The sequence below is a fragment of the Narcine bancroftii genome, chromosome 3 (assembly GCF_036971445.1).
Source record: "Narcine bancroftii isolate sNarBan1 chromosome 3, sNarBan1.hap1, whole genome shotgun sequence".
NCBI classification, from domain to species: domain Eukaryota; kingdom Metazoa; phylum Chordata; class Chondrichthyes; order Torpediniformes; family Narcinidae; genus Narcine; species Narcine bancroftii.
In genome coordinates this window covers 39,157,665-39,182,294 of record NC_091471.1, presented here as the reverse complement: position 1 = coordinate 39,182,294, position 24,630 = coordinate 39,157,665, and the positions used below count along the sequence as shown (strand labels likewise).

Genomic DNA, 24,630 nt, shown 5'->3' with positions numbered 1-24,630 from the left:
GGATTCGCGGATGAAGATTTATGGAGGGGTAAAGTCCACGTCAGCTGCAGGCTCGTTTGTGGCTGACAAGTCCAATGCGGGACAGGCAGACACGGTTGCAAGGGAAAATTGGCTGGTTGGGGTTGGGTGTTGGGTTTTTTCTCCTTTGTCTTTTGACAGTGAGGTAGGCTCTGCGGTCTTCTTCAAAGGAGGTTGCTGCCCGCCGAACTGTGAGGCGCCAAGATGCACGGTTTGAGGCGATATCAGCCCACTGTCGTTGGTACTGTCGTTGGTCAATGTGGCAGGCACCAAGAGCTTTCTTTAAGCAGTCCTTGTACCTCTTTGGTGCACCTCTGTCTCGGTGGCCAGTGGAGAGCTCGCCATATAACACGATCTTGGGAAGGCGATGGTCCTCCATTCTGGAGACGTGACCTACCCAGCGCAGTTTGATCTTCAGCAGCGTGGATTCGATGCTGTCGGCCTCTGCCATCTCGAGGACTTCGATGTTGGTGATGAAGTCGCTCCAATGAATGTTGAGGATGGAGCGGAGACAACGCTGGTGGAAGCGTTCTAGGAGCCGTAGGTGATGCTGGTAAAGGACCCATGATTCAGAGCCGAGCAGGAATGTGGGTATGACAACGGCTCTATACGCTAATCTGTGAGGTTTTTCAGTTGGTTGTTTTTCCAGACTTTTGTGCCTTGGCGAGTCTGTTGTCTATCTCGTTGTCGATCCTTGCATCCGATGAAATGGTGCAGCCAAGATAGGTAAATTGGTTGACCGTTTTGAGTTTTGTGTGCCCGATGGAGATGTGGGGAGGCTGGTAGTCATGGTGGGGAGCTGGCTGATGGAGGACCTCAGTTTTCTTCAGGCTGACTTCCAGGCCAAACATTTTGGCAGTTTCCGCAAAACAGGACATCAAGCGCTGAAGAGCTGGCTCTGAATGGACAACTAAAGCGGCATCGTCTGCAAAGAGTAGTTCACAGACAAGTTGCTCTTATGCCTTGGTGTGAGCTTGCAGGTGCCTCAGATTGAAGAGACTGCCATCCGTGCGGTACCGGATGTAAACAGCGTCTTCATTGTTGAGGTCTTTCATGGCTTGTTTCAGCATCAGGCTGAAGAAGTTTGAAAAGAGGGTTGGTGCGAGAACGCAGCCTTCCTTCACACAAGTGGATAACCTCACATTAAACTGCATCTTTCATGAATCCGCCCACTCAACCAGTCCAAGACCCCCTGTATTTTCCTAACATCCTCCCCACGTTTCACACTGCCACCCAGTTTTGAGCCATCAGGAAATTTGCTAAATGTTATTTATAATCCCCTTCTCTAAATCATTAATACCTATGATAAACTGAGGACCCCACTTGTCACATCCTGCCATTCTGAAAGTAACTTGTTAACCCCAACTTTGTTTCCTGTCCGTCAACCAATTTTCTATCCATGTCGGCACCCTATCCCCAATACCATGCTTTCTGATTTTGCCGCCTAATATATGCGGGATCTTATCAAAAGCCTTCTGAAAGTCCAAGTAAACCACATCCACTGACTCTCCCATGTCTAGCCTCCTCGTCGCATCCTCAAAATTTCAGATTAGCCAAGCATGATTTTCCCTTCAGAAATCCATGCTGACTTGTAATAATACTATTATTTCTATCTAAGCATTGTGTTATTTCTTCTTTTATAATAGACTCTAATATCTTCCCCACTACTGATGTCAGGCTAACCAGTCTGTAATTGCCTGTTCTCTCTCTCTCCCTCCCTTGAAAAGCAACACAACATAAGCCACCCTCCAATCCACAGGTAACTCTTCTGAATCGAGAGAACATTGTCACCCAATGCATCCACAATTTCTAGAGCCACCTCCTTAAGCACCCTGGGATGCAGCCTATCAGGCCCTGGGGACTTATCATCCTTCAGTTCATTAAATTAACTCGAAACCACATGCTTCCTAATAAGGATTTCCATCAACTCCATTACCATTGGAATTTCTATCAATTCCTTTCATACCACAGGACCTCGACCACCTATCTGAGCTTTAGCTGTATTTTCCTTGGTGAAGACGGATCCAAAGTATCTATTAAACTTGTCAGTCATTTCCTTGCTTCCTGTAATAATTTGCCCATTCCTGTTTTTAAGGGCCCAGTTTTGGTCCTAACTAATTTTTTTCTCTTTACATACCTAAAGAAGCTTTTCCTATCCCCTTTTATATTATTGGCTAGTTTACTCGTACCTCGTATTTTCCTCCCCGTATAGCTTTCTTATCTTCTGTTGCTCTTTGAAGGTTTCCCAATCCTCTAGCATCCCACTCTTTGCTATATTATTCTTCCTCTCCTTGATCTTGATACTGTTCTTGACTTCCTTTGACAGCCACATTTGCCCTTTGCTCGCCTTAGAACCTTTCTTCCTCTTTGGAATGAACTAGTCCTGTGCCTTCTGGAAAAATGCCCAGAAATACCTGTCATTTTTGTTCCAAAGTTCTCCCAGCCAGGGAATCTTTCATTGTATTTTGGCGAGCTCTTCTCTTATGGCTTCATAATCCCCTTAATTCAACTGTAATACTGATACTTCTGACTCTCCATCTCCCTTTCAATTGCAAATTAAAACTCACCATTTTATGGTCACTATTACCTAATGGCTTCCCTACCTCAAGGTCACTTATCAAATCCATGTCGTTATACAACACCAAATCCAGAATTGTCTTCCTCCTTGTGGGGTCCATCACAAGCTGCTCTAAGAATGTATCCTAGAGACATTCTTTAAACTCACTTGCAGTCTCAAACCAGCTAGATTTTCCCAGTCTACCTGCATGTTGAAATCCTACATAACTTTCATTACCATTCTGACATGCCAATCTTAACTCCTGATTTATTCTGCCTCCTATAGACAAGCTACTGTTTGGGGACCTGTATATGATTCCCATTATGGTTCTCTTGCCCTTGCAATTCCACAACTCTCCAAACAAACTACTCCACCTGCTCCTTTCAAGAGACTGAAACATCATTCCTCACCAACAGAGCCACCCTACCCCCTCTACCCACCTGTCTATCCTTTCAATAGGACATCTACCCTGGAATATTAATTTCTCAATCCTGAACCTCCTGCAGTTATTCCGATAACATACCCTCCAATATGCAGTTGAGCTTCAAGCTCATCCATTTTATTTCTTATAGTCTGTGCGTTGATATATAATACCTTTAATCTGTTACTTCCCACAACCTTCACATAAATGCAGATGCTGAAAGCTTGAGCAAACAATGAGAAGCTGGTGAAACTCCATGATCTGGCAGCATCCATGGGTAGAAATGGTGGCTATTTCTCCCTTGTTTACTGCCTAACCTGCAGAGTTCCCCTAGTTTACCTCTGTGACATTGGAAAATATGCAAGTGAATTGCCTGAAAAGATTAGTTGGAACCGCTGTGTAGCAGGAAGGGAAGGGGTAAACGATGGAAGTTACAGCTCTACTAGTTGCATGAAATATTTTCTGGTGGTGATTGAACAAGAAATGTGACTGAGGTGATGGCAGAGTGATGTTATGGAGACTGGGAGATGAGGACCTTAATACCATTGTTACCACTGAAGAGAATGGATTGGAAAAAATTGAAATTCTAGCAGATGCATTTGTGATAAAAGTACAGAAATTCTGTACTGTTCAGGAAGGGAGCAGAGCAGGGACTTGGGTAATAGTCAGCTCGGGAAAGTTGTATCAGGAACAAGCTTGAGGCGAGTGCATTTAAAAAGGGAGCGGAAGACAAGTTAAGGGTTAAATAGAACGGTGATTGGTGGGAGGAGTAATAAAGATATGGGGCAATGACAAATAAAAAGGGGAAGCTCAGGCAGAGAGGACAGAGGAGAGTAGTGGCTGAAGACGAGCTTGATTCCAGTGAGGTAAGGCCAGAGAAGATATTTGTATTTAAATTAGGAAGAGTTAATGGAGGCAACTAGGGCAGTGGAATGATTTGATTGCAGGATGTGGGAAATTGAGTTGGGGAACTGGAGCTTGATGAACTCCGGATCATTTGGGAGGCAGAGGCAGTGATAGGAGCTTCAGGAAGAAGGCCACCCCCCCCCCCCCAAAGGTCAGGAGGCAGGTAACTGGGTGTCTGATAGGAGAGGGAAGTGGAATAAGCAGACAGTGCAGAGCACCTCTTTGGCTGTTCCACCCTCAATAAAAAGTATACTGTTTTGGATACTGTTTGAGGGTGGGGGGGAATGTGGGAAGGATCTACCAGGGATATGTTGCTGTGGTTATGTCTGACACAGAGACTGGCCCCTCGGCTCAGAAGGGGGGGAAGGAGAAGAGAAGAGTTATAGTGATTGGGGACTCATTGGTCAGATGAGTAAATAGCAGGTTCCCAGATACCAAGGTCAGGGATGTTTCTAATCGATTTCACAGCATTCTGGAAGAGAAGGGTGTGTAGCCAGATGTCATGGTCCACGTGGGGACCAATGACATAGATGGTACTGATGAGGTCCAGAAGAGAAAATATAGGGAGTTAAGTCAGAAGTTGAAAAGCAGGATGGGTGGTAATCTCGGGATTGCTTCTTGTGCCATACACCAGAGAGGTTAAGAATTAGAAGTTGTGGTAGATGAATGCATAGCTGAAGAGTTGGTGCAGGGTGCAAGGGTTCAGATTTGTAGATCATTGAGATTTCTTCTGGGGAAGGTCTGACCAATACAAATAGAACTAGCTGCACCTGAAGTGGAAAGGGACCAATATCCTGGAGGCGAAGATTACTAGATCTGTTGGGGAGAGGGGTGGGAACCAGAATGTGAGTACGCAGATTAGGGCAGAAGGTCAAAAGCCTGATGCTATGTGTTCTGATTTTGTGAGGAAGAACAGGCAGGAAACAAAACATAAAAGTTGCCAATTAGAGGGTTTGAATTGTGTATTTCAATGCTAGGATTATTAGGAATAAAGGGGATGAACTTGGAGCATGGATCAGTACATGGAACACAATGTTGCAATTACAGAGGCTTGGCTGGAGGAAGGGCAGGATTGGCTGATGCACCTACTGGGGTTTAGGTGTTTTAAAAGGAATGGGACAGGAGGTAAGAGGGGAGGGAAGGGATTGAGGTAAGAGGAGAGGGGAGGTGTTGGAGAAGAGTAGACTAGACAGAGTATCCAGAGTTGGTGTGGGTGGGAGTCAGAAATGGGAAGGGAGTAATCACTCCTGGGAGTCGTCTATAGACCCCCAAATAGCCCCCAGGACACTGAGGAGCAGATAAGCAGACAGGTTTTAGGATGATGCAGGAAATACAGCATTGTAGTTATGGATAATTTCAAATTCCCTAATATTGACTGGCACCTCCAGACTGTAAGAGGGATAGGTGGGGCTGAATTTGTCAGGTGTGTCGAAGAAGGACTCTTGTCAGTATGAGACCCAGCTGACAAGTTGAGGCCAAATAGGATCTAATTCTGTATAATGAACCTAGTCAGGTGGCAGACCTTTTGGTGAGGGAGCATTTTGGAGAGAGTGACCACAAATCCCTAAGCTTTAGTATAGCTATGGAAAGGGATTTATCCTTTACAGACAAACTGGGAAATTGCTTAATTGGGGAAGGGCTAATTATGAGGCAGGAACTAGCGAGAGTAAATTGGAAACAGGTGTTCAAGGGTGAAAGTACAGAAGTTGTATGGAGGAAGTTTAGGGACCACTTGTTCAAGGTATAAATAAAAAGCAGGCATATGTCTCAAAGACTGGAAGAATGGGAGGCAGAGGAGTCCAGACCAACAAACAAGGTATTACTTGAATATGATAAGAGGAAAGGTGAGAATCGATTTTGGTGCTGTGAAAGTAAGAGAGTACGAACTAGAGGAAAGGGGATGGGGGTGAGGGTGGGGTTTAAACAAAAACTGGAGGTCACTGTTAATGACCTCCAGCTGGAGGTTACCAAGATAGATGAGATGTTCCTGATTTAACAGACTTGAATTGTCTACTTAAGAGGACACTGGGGTATACATTTTTGAATGAGCAGGGAATCGAAGGCTGAGGGGAGGGATAAAGAAGAGATGAGGCCAAGGCCAGATCAGTTATGATGTTAAATGGCCAATGAAAAATCTGATATAAAAACAAACTGCTGAAGCAAATTGGCTTCATGAGGATCTCCATCTGAGACATTGACTATTCCTTTCTCTCCGTGGATGATTGAAATCGAATGGCAGGGCAGGCTTTAGGGGCCATTGGCCTATTGACTTCCACCTCACCAAGCACATTTTTCTCTGACACTTCTGAAATTTTGGTGTTATCCCATCATGAGTCACATTTTACACCCCTATCAGTTTCTCAACAATCGTTCTCAAAGTCCCTAATCTGCCCATCTCCTTGGGCAAATCCTGCTGTAATTCCAGAGTGCAAAACTTATTCCAATATCTTCTCCCCCCCCCCACCTTCATTCAGAAGGCCACAAAAAAACCTTCCAGTTGAGGCAGAGCTTTGAATAGAGAAAGGCCCCCTTGAGAATGGCTGATCGAACCTAATCTGATTCAGTGCACAAAGCGTGACCTCCTCTACAATGGTGAGATGAAATGCAGATTGATTGACCATTTATTTAAGCTCTGTGGGTCGAAGCTTGGATTTCCTGTAACTCCAATAACTACTCTTGAACAGACATGTCTGTCTTAGGTTAGGTCATATTAAATTTGAAGGACAACACAAACAATTATCCTCCTGGACAGTCTTAACCCCAATGGCAAGGACATTTTCTTTCTATTTTGTGTAACCACCCTTCTAACCCATGATTTCCACCTTTCTCTCCAACTCCCTCGCCATTTCCTCCCATTGGGGATGGAAAGTCGTCTCGATAAAAGGTCTTGACCTGAAACTTTAGCCACTTCCACCCATTAATGCTGCCAAACCCGTTGAGTCCCCCCCCCCCCCCCCCCAGCAGCTCATTAGGGATGGAAAGTAAGCATTTCCATTCGCCTTCCCAAGGAAGAGCAGAGCTGGGAGGGGAACAGATTCCCTCCCCGAGTCAGCGAAGCCCACTCTTCCACACAAGGTGTTTCATTCCTGTCTTCTCCGGAACGGAATCCTGCCAGTTTCTGTACATCGTGTAATGGACCGTAGAGGTGCCAGTCAGCAGCTTGGTTGAGGAACGGATCTGAAGCTCGAGTTGCCGATGGTTTGAACTGGAGTCGGGAGGTCTGGCGGCGAATCCACGGATACTCGGCGCGGGGTGGCGGTGGGGGGACATAGAGGAGACGGGGGAGGGGGGTTGACCTCTCTTTTTCTATCTTTCTCTGACTGCAAGAAGCGCCTGACAATTTCTGCTGATGGCGAATCAAGGTAAGTTCTTCGAACAATTTATTACATTACAATCTTTACGCTGCAAGTGCCTCCTGGTCCAAAAGCTTATTGAACGATGGATGCGCTGGCCAGAGGAACTCATCGGCCCGTGGAGAGAAGGGCTCAGCCAGCTTCTCCCCCATGGATGCTGCTGCCTGAGCCGATGGGTCCCTCTCGCCGCTCAGTTGGCTCCAGACACCGAACCCGGTGCCGAGCTGTCATCTCATCCTCCCCGCGCCACGAACAGCGCCTCCCCCCCAGGCTTCACCCCCCCCCCCCCAGTTTCCATCCCCCAGACTCCACCCCCCAGACTCCACCCTCCCGCCGACCAAACCCCGTCTCCACCCCCCTCCCCCGACTCCACCCCCCTCCCCCGACTCCACCCCCTCCCCCGACTCCACCCCCCTCCCCCGACTCCACCCCCCTCCCCCGACTCCACCCCCCTCCCCCGACTCCACCCCCCTCCCCCGACTCCACCCCCCCTCCCCCGACTCCACCCCCTCCCCCGACTCCACCCCCCCTCCCCCGACACCACCCCCCCTCCCCCGACTCCACCCCCCCACCCCGACTCCACCCCCCTCCCCCGACTCCCCCCCTCCCCCGACTCCACCCCCCTCCCCCGACTCCCCCTCCCCCGACTCCACCCCCCCTCCCCCGACTCCACCCCCCTCCCCCGACTCCACCCCCCCTCCCCCGACTCCACCCCCCCTCCCCCGACTCCACCCCCCCTCCCCGACTCCACCCCCCCTCCCCCGACACCACCCCCCCCTCCCCCGACACCACCCCCCCTCCCCCGACTCCAACCACCCTCCCCCGACTCCCCCCCCCCGGGGCTGAAGTGACACGGCCTCTGTGACGCTGCCGCGTTATCGGAGTGCCGTCAGGCGATTGGGATCCGTCGCCCTCACGCCAACCAACGAGCACCGCGGTTCAAGCCGAGGCAGATGAAAGGCCAATTGGCGACCAGCTACCGAGCGCGTCGGGTCTTCAGCAGCCACTCAGAAGGGAGCAGCCGCACCCGGGTTCCTGCCGTCAAGCGCCAGGAAGTTGGGTAGGCGACCCTGGTGAAGCGGGCAGCGCAGGTGGTCGGAGCTGGGAGCATTTGGCGGTGAGTCTTCAGCGATAACCTCCAGAATGGGGTCCCCACATCCCCCAATTGTGTCTCCCCCCCACCTCCCCTAATTGTGTCCCCCCCACCTCCCCCAATTGTGTCCCCCCCCACCTCCCCCAATTGTGTCCCCCCCCACCTCCCCCAATTGTGTCCCCCCCCACCTCCCCCAATTGTGTCCCCCCCCACCTCCCCCGATTGTCCCCCCCACCTCCCCCGATTGTCCCCCCCACCTCCCCCGATGGTGCCCCCCGCCTCCCCCGATGGTGCCCCCCGCCTCCCCCGATGGTGCCCCCCGCCTCCCCCGATGGTGCCCCCCGCCTCCCCCGATGGGGGCCCCCCCGCCTCCCCCGATGGGGGCCCCCCCGCCTCCCCCGATGGGGCCCCCCCCGCCTCCCCCGATGGGGCCCCCCCCGCCTCCCCCGATGGGGGCCCCCCCGCCTCCCCCGATGGGGCCCCCCCGCCTCCCCCGATGGGGCCCCCCCCCGCCTCCCCCGATGGGGCCCCCCCCCGCCTCCCCCGATGGGGCCCCCCCCCGCCTCCCCCGATGGGGCCCCCCCCCCGCCTCCCCCGATGGGGCCCCCCCCCGCCTCCCCCGATGGGGCCCCCCCCGCCTCCCCCGATGGGGCCCCCCCCCCGCCTCCCCCGATGGGGCCCCCCCCCGCCTCCCCCGATGGGGCCCCCCCCCGCCTCCCCCGATGGGCCCCCCGCCTCCCCCGATGGGCCCCCCCCGCCTCCCCCGATGGGCCCCCCCCGCCTCCCCCGATGGGCCCCCCCGCCTCCCCCGATGGGGCCCCCCCCGCCTCCCCCGATGGGGCCCCCCCCGCCTCCCCCGATGGGGCCCCCCCCCGCCTCCCCCGATGGGGCCCCCCCCCGCCTCCCCCGATGGGGGCCCCCCCGCCTCCCCCGATGGGGGCCCCCCGCCTCCCCCGATGGGGCCCCCCCCGCCTCCCCCGATGGGGCCCCCCCCGCCTCCCCCGATGGGGCCCCCCCCGCCTCCCCCGATGGGGCCCCCCCCGCCTCCCCCGATGGGGCCCCCCCCGCCTCCCCCGATGGGGCCCCCCCCGCCTCCCCCGATGGGGCCCCCCCCGCCTCCCCCGATGGGGCCCCCCCCGCCTCCCCCGATGGGGCCCCCCCGCCTCCCCCGATGGGGCCCCCCCCCGCCTCCCCCGATGGGGCCCCCCCCGCCTCCCCCGCCAAATGTGTCCCCACGTCGGGTTGAGAAACATAGACGCATTTCTAGAATACGCAATCTGCTTGAGCAATTGAGCGGGCCAAGCAGCATTCGTGGGGTGGGGTGGGGGGGGGGGGGGGGTACGTCGAGCATTCCTCTTCTCCTTGGAAATTAGACTCTCAGCCTTAACCCGTGAGCGTTGACGTGGTGCTGTGTACAGCCCAGTACTTTATCCAGAAAAGTGATCTCGAAATAATAGAGCTTTCTGGGTTGACGTTGCATCTCTTGGAAACCATTGAATGGGTTGGAACCTCCTTTGAAGGATATGATCTTGGATGATGGGAACTTTGATGTTCCTTTCTAACTGCTTCCTGTGGGTGGTTTGTGAGGCTCTGCACAACTCCCACTGTTGACGCTGAACCCTCAACTTAAGATTTACAATGTCATCTTCAATGCCTCCTGACTTTGGAGTCGGTGCAGATGTTGTATTTTTTTTCAGTGAGGTTTTCAGAACAGCATTCAATCTTTTCACATATCTGCATGTTATTTCGACAGAGCTCTTTCTATGATGTCTGTTTTGGGAGGCTGGTGCTGGGCATGCAAATGATGCAATCTGTCCAGCAGAATGCAAGGTTAGGGAGAGAGAATTCCCTGTGGGTTCAGTGTGGTTGACCACCTGTGGAGCTGCTGGAGATGGGTGATATTTTAAATTAATACTTGTCTGTATTGTGACAGTTTATAGATAGGTTTTTGGGAGATAAAATGGGGCACATGCAAACACTTCAAAACAGATCTCATTTAAAATACTAGAGCTCTGCTCAAGACAGACGGGGTGGTGCCCGGGGGCCTTTGCAAAAACTTTGGGGAGTGCCTAAGAGACTTCACGAATGGATTGTTGTTTTGAAAAGAAACAGATGAGAGTTCAGAGCCGCAGGCTGTCTGGAGTGAAGCTTGCTGTTCTAAGAGCGTCATGTGGTTTTTTTTTACAAGTAGAGAGAGTCAAACAGGCTTTTTCTTCGAGAGATCAGTTCTGCAGTTCCACAGTCAGCAGCACCTGCTGGGTCTGGAACAGGACAAGCTGGAAAGCTTGTGGAAAACCCCCATTTGGAAGACAGGTTGTGAGTGCTTAGTTTAGCCTGGTCAAAGCCTTCTACAGTGTTACAGCCAGCAGAAGTAGCTGGGACTGGGACAGGACAAGCTGGCAAGCCCATTTGGAAGACGGCCTGGTCAACACCATTGTGGTTCATGCAAGAGGAGAGGACTGGCTGCCTAATGTTTCACTTGAAATGAGAGAAACAAAAAGGAACTCTGTGGTGACCTGAGAGAAAGAGGTTATCACTGGAAAACCCTGATGGGGCAAGTTTCTTTGGCAAGACACTGATGTGGCTGATTAAAAGGGATCAGTTGTGTCCAGGAACAACAAATCGCTCTCTGAAAACTTTCAAGAACCTTCCTGAGTGTAACCATTTACCTTTCAAGCACCAAACCCTGGTGAACTTCACAAATGTTAAATTCTGTGCACAGTATAAGAATTGCCAGTGTAACAAACGCAAAGGACCCCCAAAACCAAGCAGCAATAGATATTCACCAAGACAAATGGTTACTTAAACAAAAGTTGCTTTTAATTATCTTTAAACATGAAAATAGAATCACACTTTAACTTAACACTATTGACTGACTTAACCCCCTTCTAATTCTAAGCGCACGTATATGTAATGTGTGTAAGTTCAGAAAAGTTCTTTGGTTCACAGTCTAATCTCACTTCTCATTCCTTCAAGTTCACTGGTTGCAGGCAACTCTTATACTGTGGATAGAATTTAACATTTATAAAGTTCACCAGGCTTTGGTGCTTGAAAGGTAAATGGTTACCACTCAGGAAGGTTCTTGTTGGTTTTCAGAGTGAGAGAGGTGTTGTTCCAGGACATCCACAACTGATGTACTTCCATCAGTCACCTCTGTTTTGCAGACGAAACTTGCCCCGTCATGGTTCTCCAGATGATAACCTATTTCTTTCAGGTCACCACAGAGTTCCTTTTTGTTTCTCTTATTCCAAGTAAAACATTAGACAGCCAGTCCTCCCCCTCTTGCATGAACCACAAGGGCGTTGACCAGGCTGTCTTCCAAATGGGCTTGCCAGCTTGTCCTGTCCCAGTCCCAGCTACTTCTGCTGGCTGTAACTCTGTAGAAGTGATCTCTCTCTCTCTCTCTCTCTCTCAGAGAAAGCCTGTTTGACTCCTCTGCTTGCAAAACCACATGACCCTTCCAGAACAGCAAGCTCTCTTCCAGGCAGTAGCGGTTCCGACATGCTCTTTCATCTGTTGCCTTTTGTAAACAACAATCCATTAGTGAAGTCTTCTGAGCACTCTTCAAAGCTCTTGCAAAAGGTCTGAGGCCCCAACATGGGACTGAGCTCCAGTATTTCAAATTAGATCTATTTTAAAGTGTTTGTATGTGACCTATTCTAACAAAAGCATATGTATATACTCTGTCACACTTGCAACCAGTAAACTTGGAGGAATGAGAAGTGAGAATGGACTGTGAACCAAATAACTTTTCTAAACTTACACACACATTACATACACGTGCGCTTAGAATTAGAAGGGGGTTAAGCTAGGTTAGTTAATAGTGATAAGATAAAGTTTGATCTAGTTTTCATTTTTAAAGATAATTAAAAGCAACTTTTTAAGTAACCATCAATCTTGGTGAATTTCTATTGCTGCTGGGTTTTGGGATCCTCTGGGCTCGTAACAGTATTTTCTGTGGAGCAGCTTGTGGAGGCAATGAAACTTGGGAAAGGAAATGGTGATGCCTGAAACCTATCAACATTATCAAAGAGGATAGAGGTGGATTAATCCCTGCTGACTAACCATGCTAGGACAAAATAAGAAGCAAGGGAAAAAAATTGCTGGGGCCCTAATAGAGATTTTTCTATCTTCCTTAGCTAAGAGTGAGGAACTACAAGTCTGGAGGGTAACTAATGTGCCTTTATTTAAGAAGGACTGGAAGGACAAGACAGAGAACCAAAGGGTAGTAAGCCGATCAATAATGAGGAGCTGGTTATTGGAGATGATTCCAAGAGACAGACTCTATCTGCCCTTTGAAAGTGATGACTTGATAAGGCGCGACTATCACTCTGTGGCCACTGAATGTAATTACAGCCTTTATGACTAATCAATTGCCTAGGCTGCTCTGATTGTAGTTTCACAATAGTGGATTTCACTGCCTGGAGGGGGCGCTGCTGGTGGCTTGACGGAATGGAAGGGGCCACTGCTGGTGGCTTACGTCTGCTTATGTTGCAGGACGAAAGTCACACAAATCCTGGATATCAAGTGGCAAAACATGGATGCACAAACATAAATGCCATCTTTGAAAGTTGAACTTCATGTTTTTGTTGAAATGTATGAGGAAGGGTCTTGGACTACACATTAGGCTTTGGGGTGGGTTGATTGAGGTATTCAAAGTTACATGAGACGGTTTAGATGGTGAGAAACCTTTTATGTTGACAGAAATGTTCAGAGAAATGTGTCGTGGCCACTCAATCTCTGCGGACATATTTAAACAAAAGAATGGTTGAGATCTGGAATACACTGCCTGAGCAGTTCATGGAGACAAGTACACTCATGGTGTTTAAAAGTTTTTAGATGAGCTACTCAAAAGCCATTGCTTCCACAAGCTGCTTCACAGTAAATACAAGTATTTATTTAATATCTCCATTGTAGAACATTGTGTTAATTTCTGGTCATCTCATGGTTAAATATGTAGGGTGTAGAAGCTACGGAGAGGGTGCAGAGGAGATTTACCAGGATGTTTCCTCTATTGGAAAATAAGTCTTGTGTGACAAGGTTACCAGAGCTAGAGCTTTTCTCTTTGGAGTGAAGAGGGATAAGAAGTTCTAAGAGGCATAAATAAGGTGGACAACCAGCAGCTTTTCTGCAGGGCAGGAATGGAAGACACCAGATGACATCTGTACAAAGTGAAGGGAGGAAAGTTTAGAGGGGAGATGAGGGATAAGTTTTTTAGAGTTGTGGGTACATGGAATGCCTTGCTAGGAGGGGTGATGGTGGAGGCTCAAACATTAGGGGCATTTAAGAGACTTAAACAGGCACATGGATATAAGAAAAATAGAGGGTTATGAGGTAGAAAAGGTTTAGTTCTTTTTATTGGTAGAAATATGTAGGTCGGCACAACATTGAGGACTGAAGGGCCTATACTGATCTTCTATGTTTGCAATCCCTGCTGCTCCCAAGCTCTGACCATTTATTCACACAGACTCTCTTCCACAGCCATGTGCGAAGTCTCTTTGAGGGATGCATACCCTGAAGTTCTCCTCCTCTCTTTGAAGGGAATTCTGTGAGAGTTTCTCTCACTGCTCCCCATCTGGAATCCCTGATGCTCTCAAGCTCTACAACCCTGTACTCACACAGATTCCCACTAATGAAGGGCTCAGACCCAAAACAGTGCTTCCTGTAAGCACTGCGTGATCTGCTGAGTTTCTTCAGTACTCGTGTCTTGCACTATCAGCAGACTTTCCTATTATTATGTTAATAGCAAGCGTAGAGCTGTCTCGATTCTTTGTGCTCTACGTAGAAAAGATGTGCAAGGAATTGTTCATTTTTAAAATGTGGATGTGCAATGTAGATTAAAATTAAATTATTTTAACCTCTACCTGTTTAAAAATAGAAGAGCAAAGTCCAAATGTTTGTACTTGTTACGTGTACATTATGTGCCCTATTTTTGAAAACTTTCTCTTGGAAAAGGGAGGCCATTAATTACTCTAAATAATCAAATAGTTTGGATCACTTTCCTGAACCATGCAAATCAGAGCACAATAGAATTCAGGGTAATTTAATGGTGCTGGTTTGTCATCTGATTCTGTCTGCTACTGAACAAAAGAGACGACCGATCTGGAGCTTGATTTGAGATCCGCTTACCTGGGCTGTTGGTTTATATCACAGTTCCCCTAGGTCATGATTTCCATACGTCTCCTCCTCGAAGCACTCCCCAAGGATGCGTGTTTAGCCCACTGCTCTACTCATTATACACCCATGACTGTATGGCCAGGCACAATTCCAGGCATCACCCAGGCCGTGCCCTCTTCACTGTGCTACCATTGGGTGAAAAGTACAGGAGCCTCAATGGCAGCAGTTTCTCCACTGCTGTCAGATTCCTGAATAATCAATGAACTGAAGACTCTGCCTTACTGTTCAGGCACTATTTTTATTTATTTTTGTTTATATGTTATTGTTGTAAGATAGTTAATAATATGAATGTTTACACACGTGAAGCGCCGAATTTCGTGACTTGTTCATGACATTAAATTCTGATTCTAACTTGTTTTAATCTAGTGATGCTTTTCTTGCAATGTGTAATTCTTCACTGTGTCAAATACACTGCTAACATAGATCATTACAGTGCAGGCCCCTTGGACCACCATGTTGTGCCGACCCATATATACTTATCAATGTTTAAAAAATGAAACCCTCATAAACCCTCTATTTTGCTTTCCTCCATGTTCTGATCTGAGTCTCTTAAATGCTCCTATTATTCCAGCCTCCACCACCATCCATGGCAATGCATTCCAGGCACCCACAACTCTGTGTATTAAAAAAACAAACTTGCTTTTGATGTCTCCCCTAAATGTTCCTCCCTTCACTTTGTACAGATGTCCTCCTGCATTTGCTATTCCTGTCCTGGAAAAAGTCGCGAGCTGTCTGCCCTATCTATGTCTCTCAGAATCATGTAAACCTCTTAAGTCACACCTCATTCTTTGCACCAAAGAGAAAAAGCCTGAATGCTGCTAACCTTGCATCAAAAGATGCATTTTCCAATCCAGGCAACATCTTGGTAAATTTCTTCTGCACCCTCCTCAGAGCTTTCACATCTTTCGGAGGCATGGTTGAAGAAGCAGTTAGCACAACACCTTTACATCTCCAGCAATCAGGATGGGTTTCAATCCTGTGCTGTCTGAGGAGTTTGTATGTTCTTTAGTGTTTGCATGGGTTTTCCTGGGGCTCCATTCAAACCATAACTGAGGTTAATTGGGTGTAAATTGGGTGGCACAAAATGGCCTGTTACCATGCTGTATGTCTAAATTTAAATCTTTCCTGTATTAAGATGACCAGAACTGAACACTGGTACGAACTGAGTGTAACAAACCAGACAGTGTTTAATTTTAAAACACTAATTTTATTTCTCTTAACTATAATCCTAACTTTTAATCTATCCTTATCAGTAAATCTTCCCCGCGTGCGTGCGTGCGTGCGCGCGCGGCGCGCGAATATACCCAAACCATTGCACTCCAGGCCAAAATCTAGAAAGTTACTTCAAACTTCAGTCTTTCAAATTCAGTGTTGAAGCATGGGCCTTTGAAATTTGATGGCCAGAATTAATGTTGAACTGATTTGAAGACTGGATTTATAGCTACTACAGACTCATGAATTTTCCTTGTGTTGCCTTTGAAGAAATGTCCATCCACACTCCTGATCCTTTTGCAGGCAAGACTCAAATTGGGCGGCCTCCACAAAGTTTCCAAGACCCTGGAACCAATCTCTCCAAATAACTTCATTGATAGTCACATTCGAAATGAAGCGGTCTCTCCAAGTGACCTTCGCTGTTCGTCACACTCAACATGAAGCAATTTGCTTCCCAAAAGACCCTCCTGGCCCAGGTTAATCCACCAAAAAGGCCCAGTCAATCAAAAAGCATTATTTGTAATGAATTCCATAAAAATGGCTGGCTACAAGAGTGGCTTCAAAAAGCAGTTAATGTTTCTCCCTTGCAAAATCACAATGTCTTCACTAATATATCGAATATGGAAGAGACTGTCAAGCTTTCCCTCAATTCTTCCAATGTATCAAATTGCTGGGCTGTGACTTGTGATGGTGCTTGTTTGAAAAGTTAAGTGTGACCATTCAGTGTATACCATCCCATTTTACTAAAACAGGAGGTCATAATAACACAGTATTCTAAATGAGGTCTTACCAGAGGTTTATAGAGCTGTAGCATGGCTCCTGAATTCAATACCACGATTAATGAAGCCCAGCAACCCATAGGTCTTCTTAACTGACCTATCAAACTGTGTGACAACCTTGAGAGATGCATGGATTTGGATCCCAAGGTTCCTCTTCTTCCACCCTTTTTCATCCTAGCATTAACCATGAACTCTGCCTTCAAGTTTATTAGGACATTTTAACTATGCATTCATTCTAATTAACAGGAGTTCAGGAAGTTGTCACACCGCAGTCACGTACTTGCCTTCGTCGGGAGTAGTGCCAGCTGCTGCTGGTAACATATGCGATGTGTGGGGGTTAATGGCATGCCTGCTTGGGTGTGTATATGAGTGATGAATCTCAGATGGAGGAGGGTGAGAGTGTCAGGAACACCCATGTGGTGGTGAGCCGATGAGAGGCCAGAGGAGTTTAGCCAGGTGGTGTTTGGGGAGTTGAAGAATGCAATGTTGTTTCTAATGAATAATAAAAAGAAAGTCGACTTCATGGTGGGCTGAAAGAAATGAGTGAGTGTATTCTTTATTTGTTTGTAAGTGGTAAATCAGTGCCACCACAAAGTCAGTCAATAATTATGGAATTCTACTCCAATAAAGTTCAAACATTCAGATAGTGCAGACTTGTGACTGGCAAAGCACCAGTGACTTGGGTGTAATCATGACCTGCAATGCTGTCTGGGTGAAGTTTTGCTACTCTTTCAGTAACTATATGGGTTTCCTCTGGTTACTCTAGTTTCCTCCCACATCCCAAAAATGTGGTAAAAGAGTAAAACAGTAAAAGGTAAAATGAGTGTTAACCAAAAATGTGATGTTAATTGTCCACTGTAAATTGTTCTTAATGTAAATTGTTTATTGATAATTGCCTTGCCCTCAATGGCCAAAGGCTCTGTGCGATCAGAAATGTGGCAAAGTGTAACAATATGGGGAAATTTAGGGTGGAGAAAATTCAACATTTGGTTGACAAGTATGATGAATATTTGTTCTGGTGTAGGATTGGTAGATGTGGGGTGGGGCAGAGTGGATCAATTCTAAGCTTTTAATCATCTTGTTTCAGATACAAGATCTTAACATTTTCTTTCTCAATATTCTGATTACAGCAATGGTCTGCATTCCTTGCATTGTCATTCCAGTCCTGTTGTGGGTTTACAAGAAGTTCTTGGAGCCTATTTTATATCCTTTCATCTCTCCGTTTATTTCTCGTCTGTGGCCGAAGCAAGCCGTGAAAGAAGAAATCACACCAAAAACCGAAGCACATAATGGAACGTTCAAGGTAACAAAAGCTGTGGGTATAAATTTTTTATTGCAAGACACCACATTTCATTACCTTTTTATCATTTTAATTTTGTGCAGTTTTAAAATGGGTTGATGCTGAGGGTCATTCAGCCTAGTTTTTGTGGCAATGGATTCATGTGAAAAGAGTTTGCACCTCGTTTCCTTCCCCCCCCCCCCCCCAGCAGTAGTTAAATATTTCAACTGTATTAAATGAGGAGGGAAAATAATAGAGAAATGTTGAACTTGTTTACTGTTTTCCAAATTTGATTGTTTTGGAGGACATTCTGTCAACATCTAGTGCTTGCTTAAAAAATTGCAGTCTTTGCTTTCAGTGGAAATAATGAGTGCAGATGGTGAGATCTCTTCTTCTTCTCTTTGGCTTGGCTTCGCGGACGAAGATTTATGGAGGGGGTAAAAAGTCCACGTCAGCTGCAGGCTCGTTTGTGGCTGACCAGTCCGATGCGGGACAGGCAGACACGATTGCAGCGGTTGCAAGGGAAAATTGGTTGGTTGGGGTTGGGTGTTGGGTTTTTCCTCCTTTGCCTTTTGTCAGTGAGGTGGGCTCTGCGGTCTTCTTCAAAGGAGGCTGCTGCCCGCCAAACTGTGAGGCGCCAAGATGCACGGTTTGAGGCGTTATCAGCCCACTGGCGGTGGTCAATGTGGCAGGCACCAAGAGATTTCTTTAGGCAGTCCTTGTACCTTTTCTTTGGTGCACCTCTGTCACGGTGGCCAGTGGAGAGCTCGCCATATAATACGATCTTGGGAAGGCGATGGTCCTCCATTCTGGAGACGTGACCCATCCAGCGCAGCTGGATCTTCAGCAGCGTGGACTCGATGCTGTCGACCTCTGCCATCTCGAGTACCTCGACGTTAGGGGTGTGAGCGCTCCAATGGATGTTGAGGATGGAGCGGAGACAACGCTGGTGGAAGCGTTCTAGGAGCCGTAGGTGGTGCCGGTAGAGGACCCATGATTCGGAGCCGAACAGGAGTGTGGGTATGACAACGGCTCTGTATACGCTTATCTTTGTGAGGTTTTTCAGTTGGTTGTTTTTCCAGACTCTTTTGTGTAGTCTTCCAAAGGCGCTATTTGCCTTGGCGAGTCTGTTGTCTATCTCATTGTCGATCCTTGCATCTGATGAAATGGTGCAGCCGAGATAGGTAAACTGGTTGACCGTTTTGAGTTTTGTGTGCCCGATGGAGATGTGGGGGGGCTGGTAGTCATGGTGGGGAGCTGGCTGATGGAGGACCTCAGTTTTCTTCAGGCTGACTTCCAGGCCAAACATTTTGGCAGTTTCCGCAAAGCAGGACGTCAAGCGCTGAAGAGCTGGCTCTGAATGGGCAACTAAAGCGGCATCATCTGCAAAGAGTAGTTCACGGACAAGTTTCTCTTGTGTCTTGGTGTGAGCTTGCAGGCGCCTCAGATTGAAAAGACTGCCATCCGTGCGGTACCGGATGTAAACAGCGTCTTCATTGTTGGGGTCTTTCATGGCTTGGTTCAGCATCATGCTGAAGAAGATTGAAAAGAGGGTTGGTGCGAGAACACAGCCTTGCTTCACGCCATTGTTAATGGAGAAGGGTTCAGAGAGCTCATTGCTGTATCTGACCCGACCTTGTTGGTTTTCGTGCAGTTGGATAATCATGTTGAGGAACTTTGGGGGACATCCGATGCGCTCTAGTATTTGCCAAAGCCCTTTCCTGCTCACGGTGTCGAAGGCTTTGGTGAGGTCAACAAAGGTGATGTAGAGTCCTTTGTTTTGTTCTCTGCACTTTTCTTGGAGCTGTCTGAGGGCAAAGACCATGTCAGTGGTTCCTCTGTTTGCGCGAAAGCCGCACTGTGATTCTGGGAGAATATTCTCAGCGACACTAGGTATTATTCTATTTAGTAGAATCCTAGCGAAGATTTTGCCTGCAATGGAGAGCAACGTGATTCCCCTGTAGTTTGAGCAGTCTGATTTCTCGCCTTTGTTTTTGTACAGGGTGATGATGGTGGCATCACGAAGATCCTGAGGCAGTTTACCTTGGTCCCAACAAAGCTTGAAAAACTCATGCAGTTTGGCATGCAGAGTTTTGCCGCCAGCCTTCCAGACTTCTGGGGGGATTCCATCCATACCTGCTGCTTTGCCACTTTTCAGTTGTTCGATTGCCTTATATGTCTCATCCAGGGTGGGAACCTCATCCAGCTCTAGCCTTAGGGGCTGTTGAGGGAGCTGGAGCAGGGCGGAATCTTGGACTGAGCGGTTGGTACTGAAAAGAGATTGGAAGTGTTCTGACCATCGGTTGAGGATGGAGATCTTGTCGCTGAGGAGGACTTTGCCGTCTGAGCTGCGCAGCGGGCTTTGGACTTGGGGTGAGGGGCCGTACACAGCCTTTAGAGCCTCGTAGAAACCCCTGAAGTCGCCAATGTCCGCGCTGAGCTGTGTTCGTTTGGCGAGGCTAGTCCACCACTCATTTTGGATCTCCCGGAGTTTGCGCTGAAGATGGCTGCATGCGCGACGGAAGGCTTGTTTCTTCTCTGGACAGGACGGCTTTGTAAGGTGAGCCTGGTGGGCAGCTCGCTTCTTTGCCAGCAGCTCCTGGATTTCCTGGCTGTTTTCGTCAAACCAGTCCTTGTTTTTCCTGGAGGAGAAGCCCAGTACCTCTTCAGTGGATTGCAGTATGGTAGTCTTCAACTGATCCCAGAGGGTTTCAGGGGACGGGTCCGTGAGGCGGGTTGCAACGTCGAGCTTTGCTTTGAGGTTTGCCTGGAAGTTTCCTCTCGCTTTGTCTGACTGCAGTTTTCCAACATTGAACCTCTTTCTGGGGGCTTTATTGTTCCTGGGCTTTGGCTTGAAGTGAAGGTTGAGCTTGCAGCGAACCAGCCGGTGGTCAGTGTGGCATTCCGCGCTAGGCATGACCCTGGTGTGGAGCACATCTTGTTTGTCACTTTCTCGCACCAGGATGTAGTCCAGGAGGTGCCAGTGTTTGGATCGGGGATGCATCCAGGTGGTCTTAAGGCTGTCCCTCTGCTGAAAAAGGGTGTTTGTAATGACAAGCCGCTGTTCTGCGCAGAGCTCCAACAGGAGGCGCCCATTGTCGTTGCACTTGCCGACGCCATGCTTGCCCAGGATTCCTGGCCAGGTTTCTGAGTCTTTGCCGACACGAGCGTTGAAGTCGCCCAGGATGACAACCTTGTCGGCTGTAGGGGTACGTTGGATGAGGTTGCGCAGGTCGGTGTAGAACTTGTTCTTTTCTGCTGGTTCCGCCTGGAGGGTTGGAGCATAGACACTGATGAGGGTGATGTGACGCTTGTTTTGAAGTGGGAGTCGCATGAACATGATTCGGTCCGAGAGGCCTGTTGGAAGGTTTTCGAGTTTGGAGGCAATGAAGCTCTTGACCATGAAGCCTACACCAGATAGGCGTCGTTCATCCGAAGGCTTGCCAGACCAGTAGAGTGTGTAGCCCGCGCCGCGTTCTTGGAGGCTGCCTACATCTGCCAGGCGGACTTCACTGAGAGCGGCTATGTCGATGTCAAGTCTGAGGAGTTCATGTGCAATGAGGGCAGACCGACGTTCAGGTCGGTGGCTGTCAGTCTTGTCTAGCATGGTTCTGATGTTCCAGCATGCTAGCTTGAGTTTGTGAGCATCTTTTGAGGGGGAGGACGTAGAGGGGGAGGACGTGGAGGGGGAGGACGTGGAGGGGGAGGACGTGGAGGGGGAGGACGTGGAGGGGGAGGACGTGGAGGGGGAGGACGTGGAGGGGGAGGACGTGGAGGGGGAGGACGTGGAGGGGGAGGACGTGGAGGGGGAGGACGTGGAGGGGGAGGACGTGGAGGGGGAGGACGTGGAGGGGGAGGACGTGGAGGGGGAGGACGTGGAGGGGGAGGACGTGGAGGGGGAGGACGTGGAGGGGGAGGACGTGGAGGGGGAGGACGTGGAGGGGGAGGACGTGGAGGGGGAGGACGTGGAGGGGGAGGACGTGGAGGGGGAGGACGTGGAGGGGGAGGACGTGGAGGGGAGGACGTGGAGGGGGAGGACGTGGAGGGGGAGGACGTGGAGGGGGAGGACGTGGAGGGGGAGGACGTGGAGGGGGAGGACGTGGAGGGGGAGGACGTGGAGGGGGAGGACGTGGAGGGGGAGGACGTGGAGGGGGAGGACGTGGAGGGGGAGGACGTGGAGGGGGAGGACGTGGAGGGGGAGGACGTGGAGGGGGAGGACGTGGAGGGGGAGGACGTGGAGGGGGAGGACGTGGAGGGGGAGGACGTGGAGGGGGAGGACGTGGAGGGGGAGGACGTGGAGGGGGAGGACGTGGAGGGGGAGGACGTGGAGGGGGAGGACGTGGAGGGGGAGGACGTGGAGGGGGAGGACGTGGAGGGGGAGGACGTGGAGGGGGAGGACGTGGAGGGGGAGGACGTGGAGGGGGAGGACGTGGAGGGGGAGGACGTGGAGGGGGAGGACGTGGAGGGGGAGGACGTGGAGGGGGAGGACGTGGAGGGGGAGGACGTGGAGGGGGAGGACGTGGAGGGGGAGGACGTGGAGGGGGAGGACGTGGAGGGGGAGGACGTGGAGGGGGAGGACGTGGAGGGGGAGGACGTGGAGGGGGAGGACGTGGAGGGGGAGGACGTGGAGGGGGAGGACGTGGAGGGGGAGGACGTGGAGGGGGAGGACGTGGAGGGGGAGGACGTGGAGGGGGAGGACGTGGAGGGGGAGGACGTGGAGGGGGAGGACGTGGAGGGGGAGGACGTGGAGGGGGAGGACGTGGAGGGGGAGGACGTGGAGGGGGAGGACGTGGAGGGGGAGGACGTGGAGGGGGAGGACGTGGAGGGGGAGGACGTGGAGGGGGAGGACGTGGAGGGGGAGGACGTGGAGGGGGAGGACGTGGAGGGGGAGGACGTGGAGGGGGAGGACGTGGACCTGTCCTCGGGCCTGCGCAAAGGAGCTTTTAGGTGGAGTGCAGTGCGCGCAGTACTGGCCCCACCCTTTACACCCATGGCGGCGGCCCCGATCCGGGCAGGAGCAAGGGGGAGACGGCGGCCCCAGTCCGGGCACAGGGAGAGCAGCAGCGGCACCGGCCCCGGTCCGGGCGAAGGGTAGACGGCGGCGGCCCCGATACGGGCAGGAGCAAGGGGGAGACGGCGGCCCCGGCCTCGGTCGAGTGAGGCAGGCGGAGGCCCCGGTCCGGGCAGGGAGTGGGAGGCGGTGGCCCCAGTCCAGGAACAGGGTGAACTGCGACGGCCTCGGCCCCGGTCCGGGCAGTATGGACCGACCTAGGAGGGGAGGCAGACCCCTCCAGCCCGGGTAAGAAACCTGCATAGGAGAAGGCCACTCCGATATAAAACCTACGACCCAAGGACCTCGCTGCCACGTCCCAGCTTGCTTGGCCACGGCAGATGGTGAGATAATACATCCATAAAAGTCAATGTGTATTGTGATTGAAGCATGGGGGGGGGGGGGTCATGATGTCTGCTGATATGACGTTCTATTGGATGGTTACATTTACCTTCAGGGAAAATAATGTAATGTAGGGATTAAGTTACTAACAACATAAAATTGCCATTTTATGTTAAGATGCACAGGATGATAGACTTATTTAAAAGTTTTTTATAAATAGAAGATTTTTTTTAAAGAGCTTGATTTTTCATTTTTAAAGCTGATTTCTCTCCACCTGTTCTTCAATCCTAGTGGAGTCATCTGATGTTAATATTTATGAATTTGGATTAATCAATTTTGGAGGCAACCATAGATAATTTTGGACCTCGCTTCAATGCAGCAAGTTTTAATCTAGTGCAGATGGATGGTAGGAAAATTACAGGGAGTAGTTGGGTATTTAAGAGAGAATGAATAAATTACAAGAAAATGAGTGAATATTTTAAGAGGTGACAAAGTCTGATGGTTTTCTTTGTAAGAAAATATAATATGATGTCATCATATGGACTCTGTTGATTGGATTGCGCTTTGGAAATGTTATAAATATTTAACCTGCAATCCAATAGGAATGTCCAGCCTAACGGCAAAAAATAAGGCCATCTACAAATCATCCTATTCCTGGCTAACCATGTACCTCCGCATCATAATTGTGCATGATTCCTAAACCCCAAAAGTCACTTGTGTGTTGATTTTAAAGTGTACAAAGTTAAAATTCAGAGATCATATCAAGGGGAGTTGGAACGAATCCGATTCTTGTAATTGTCTGCTACAGTAAAATACCCAATATCTGGCATCTACTGGGATTGCAGGTGCCAGATATGCAAATTTTTTTGGTTGCCTGAGATGAACTCTTACAATGCATTAAGAATAAACAGTTTAAAAGACAAATGACAGTACAAAATGTGAAATAAAAATCTGTATTGTAGTCTTAGTTATACAAAGTTCACTTTAATTGGATAATTCCCTTAACTTACAAAGTTTGAATCCTAACTGTGTTGCCATCATAATTAACCCCCTCCCCAAAGTTTACAGATAAAGCCTCACTAATATACTTAATAATATTAATAAACCATATAACAATTACAACATAGAAACAGGCCAACTTGACCCTTCTAGTCCATGCTGAACACTTTCTCCCAATTAACCTATACTCAACCTGTCACCCTCCATTCCTTTCCCGTCCATATGCATATCCAATTTCTCCTTAAATGCTAATATCAACCCTGCCTCCGCAATTTCATCTGGAAGCTTGTTCCACACACTCACCACTCTGAGTAAAGAAGTCTCCCCTCATGTTTCCTCTAAATTTTTGCTCCCTAACTCTCAACTCGTGTCTTCTTATTTGTATCTCCCTCTTTAATAAAGGAAAAAGCTTCCCTGCATCAACTCTATCTATACCCCTAATAA

At 49.4% G+C, this 24,630-nt stretch overlaps 1 protein-coding gene across 6 annotated transcripts in view; it reads left to right on the top strand.

The window, feature by feature from the left end:
• Nucleotides 1-3,838: 3,838 nt before the first annotated feature.
• The window catches only part of LOC138757100 (UPF0729 protein C18orf32 homolog), a 30,745-nt gene continuing 9,953 nt past the window's right edge, over nucleotides 3,839-24,630 (top strand). For 2 of the 6 annotated variants that reach the window (XM_069923871.1, XM_069923875.1), the window contains exons 1-2: nucleotides 7,241-7,264; nucleotides 17,647-17,831. In XM_069923871.1, coding sequence (XP_069779972.1) covers nucleotides 7,252-7,264; nucleotides 17,647-17,831 — 198 coding nt within the window. In that variant the 5' untranslated portion in view covers nucleotides 7,241-7,251. Of the gene's footprint in view, nucleotides 3,863-7,240; nucleotides 7,265-8,111; nucleotides 8,373-17,646; nucleotides 17,832-24,630 lie in introns of those variants that run through there. The other 4 variants (XM_069923874.1, XM_069923876.1, XM_069923873.1 and 1 more) reach the window with 4 other exon arrangements.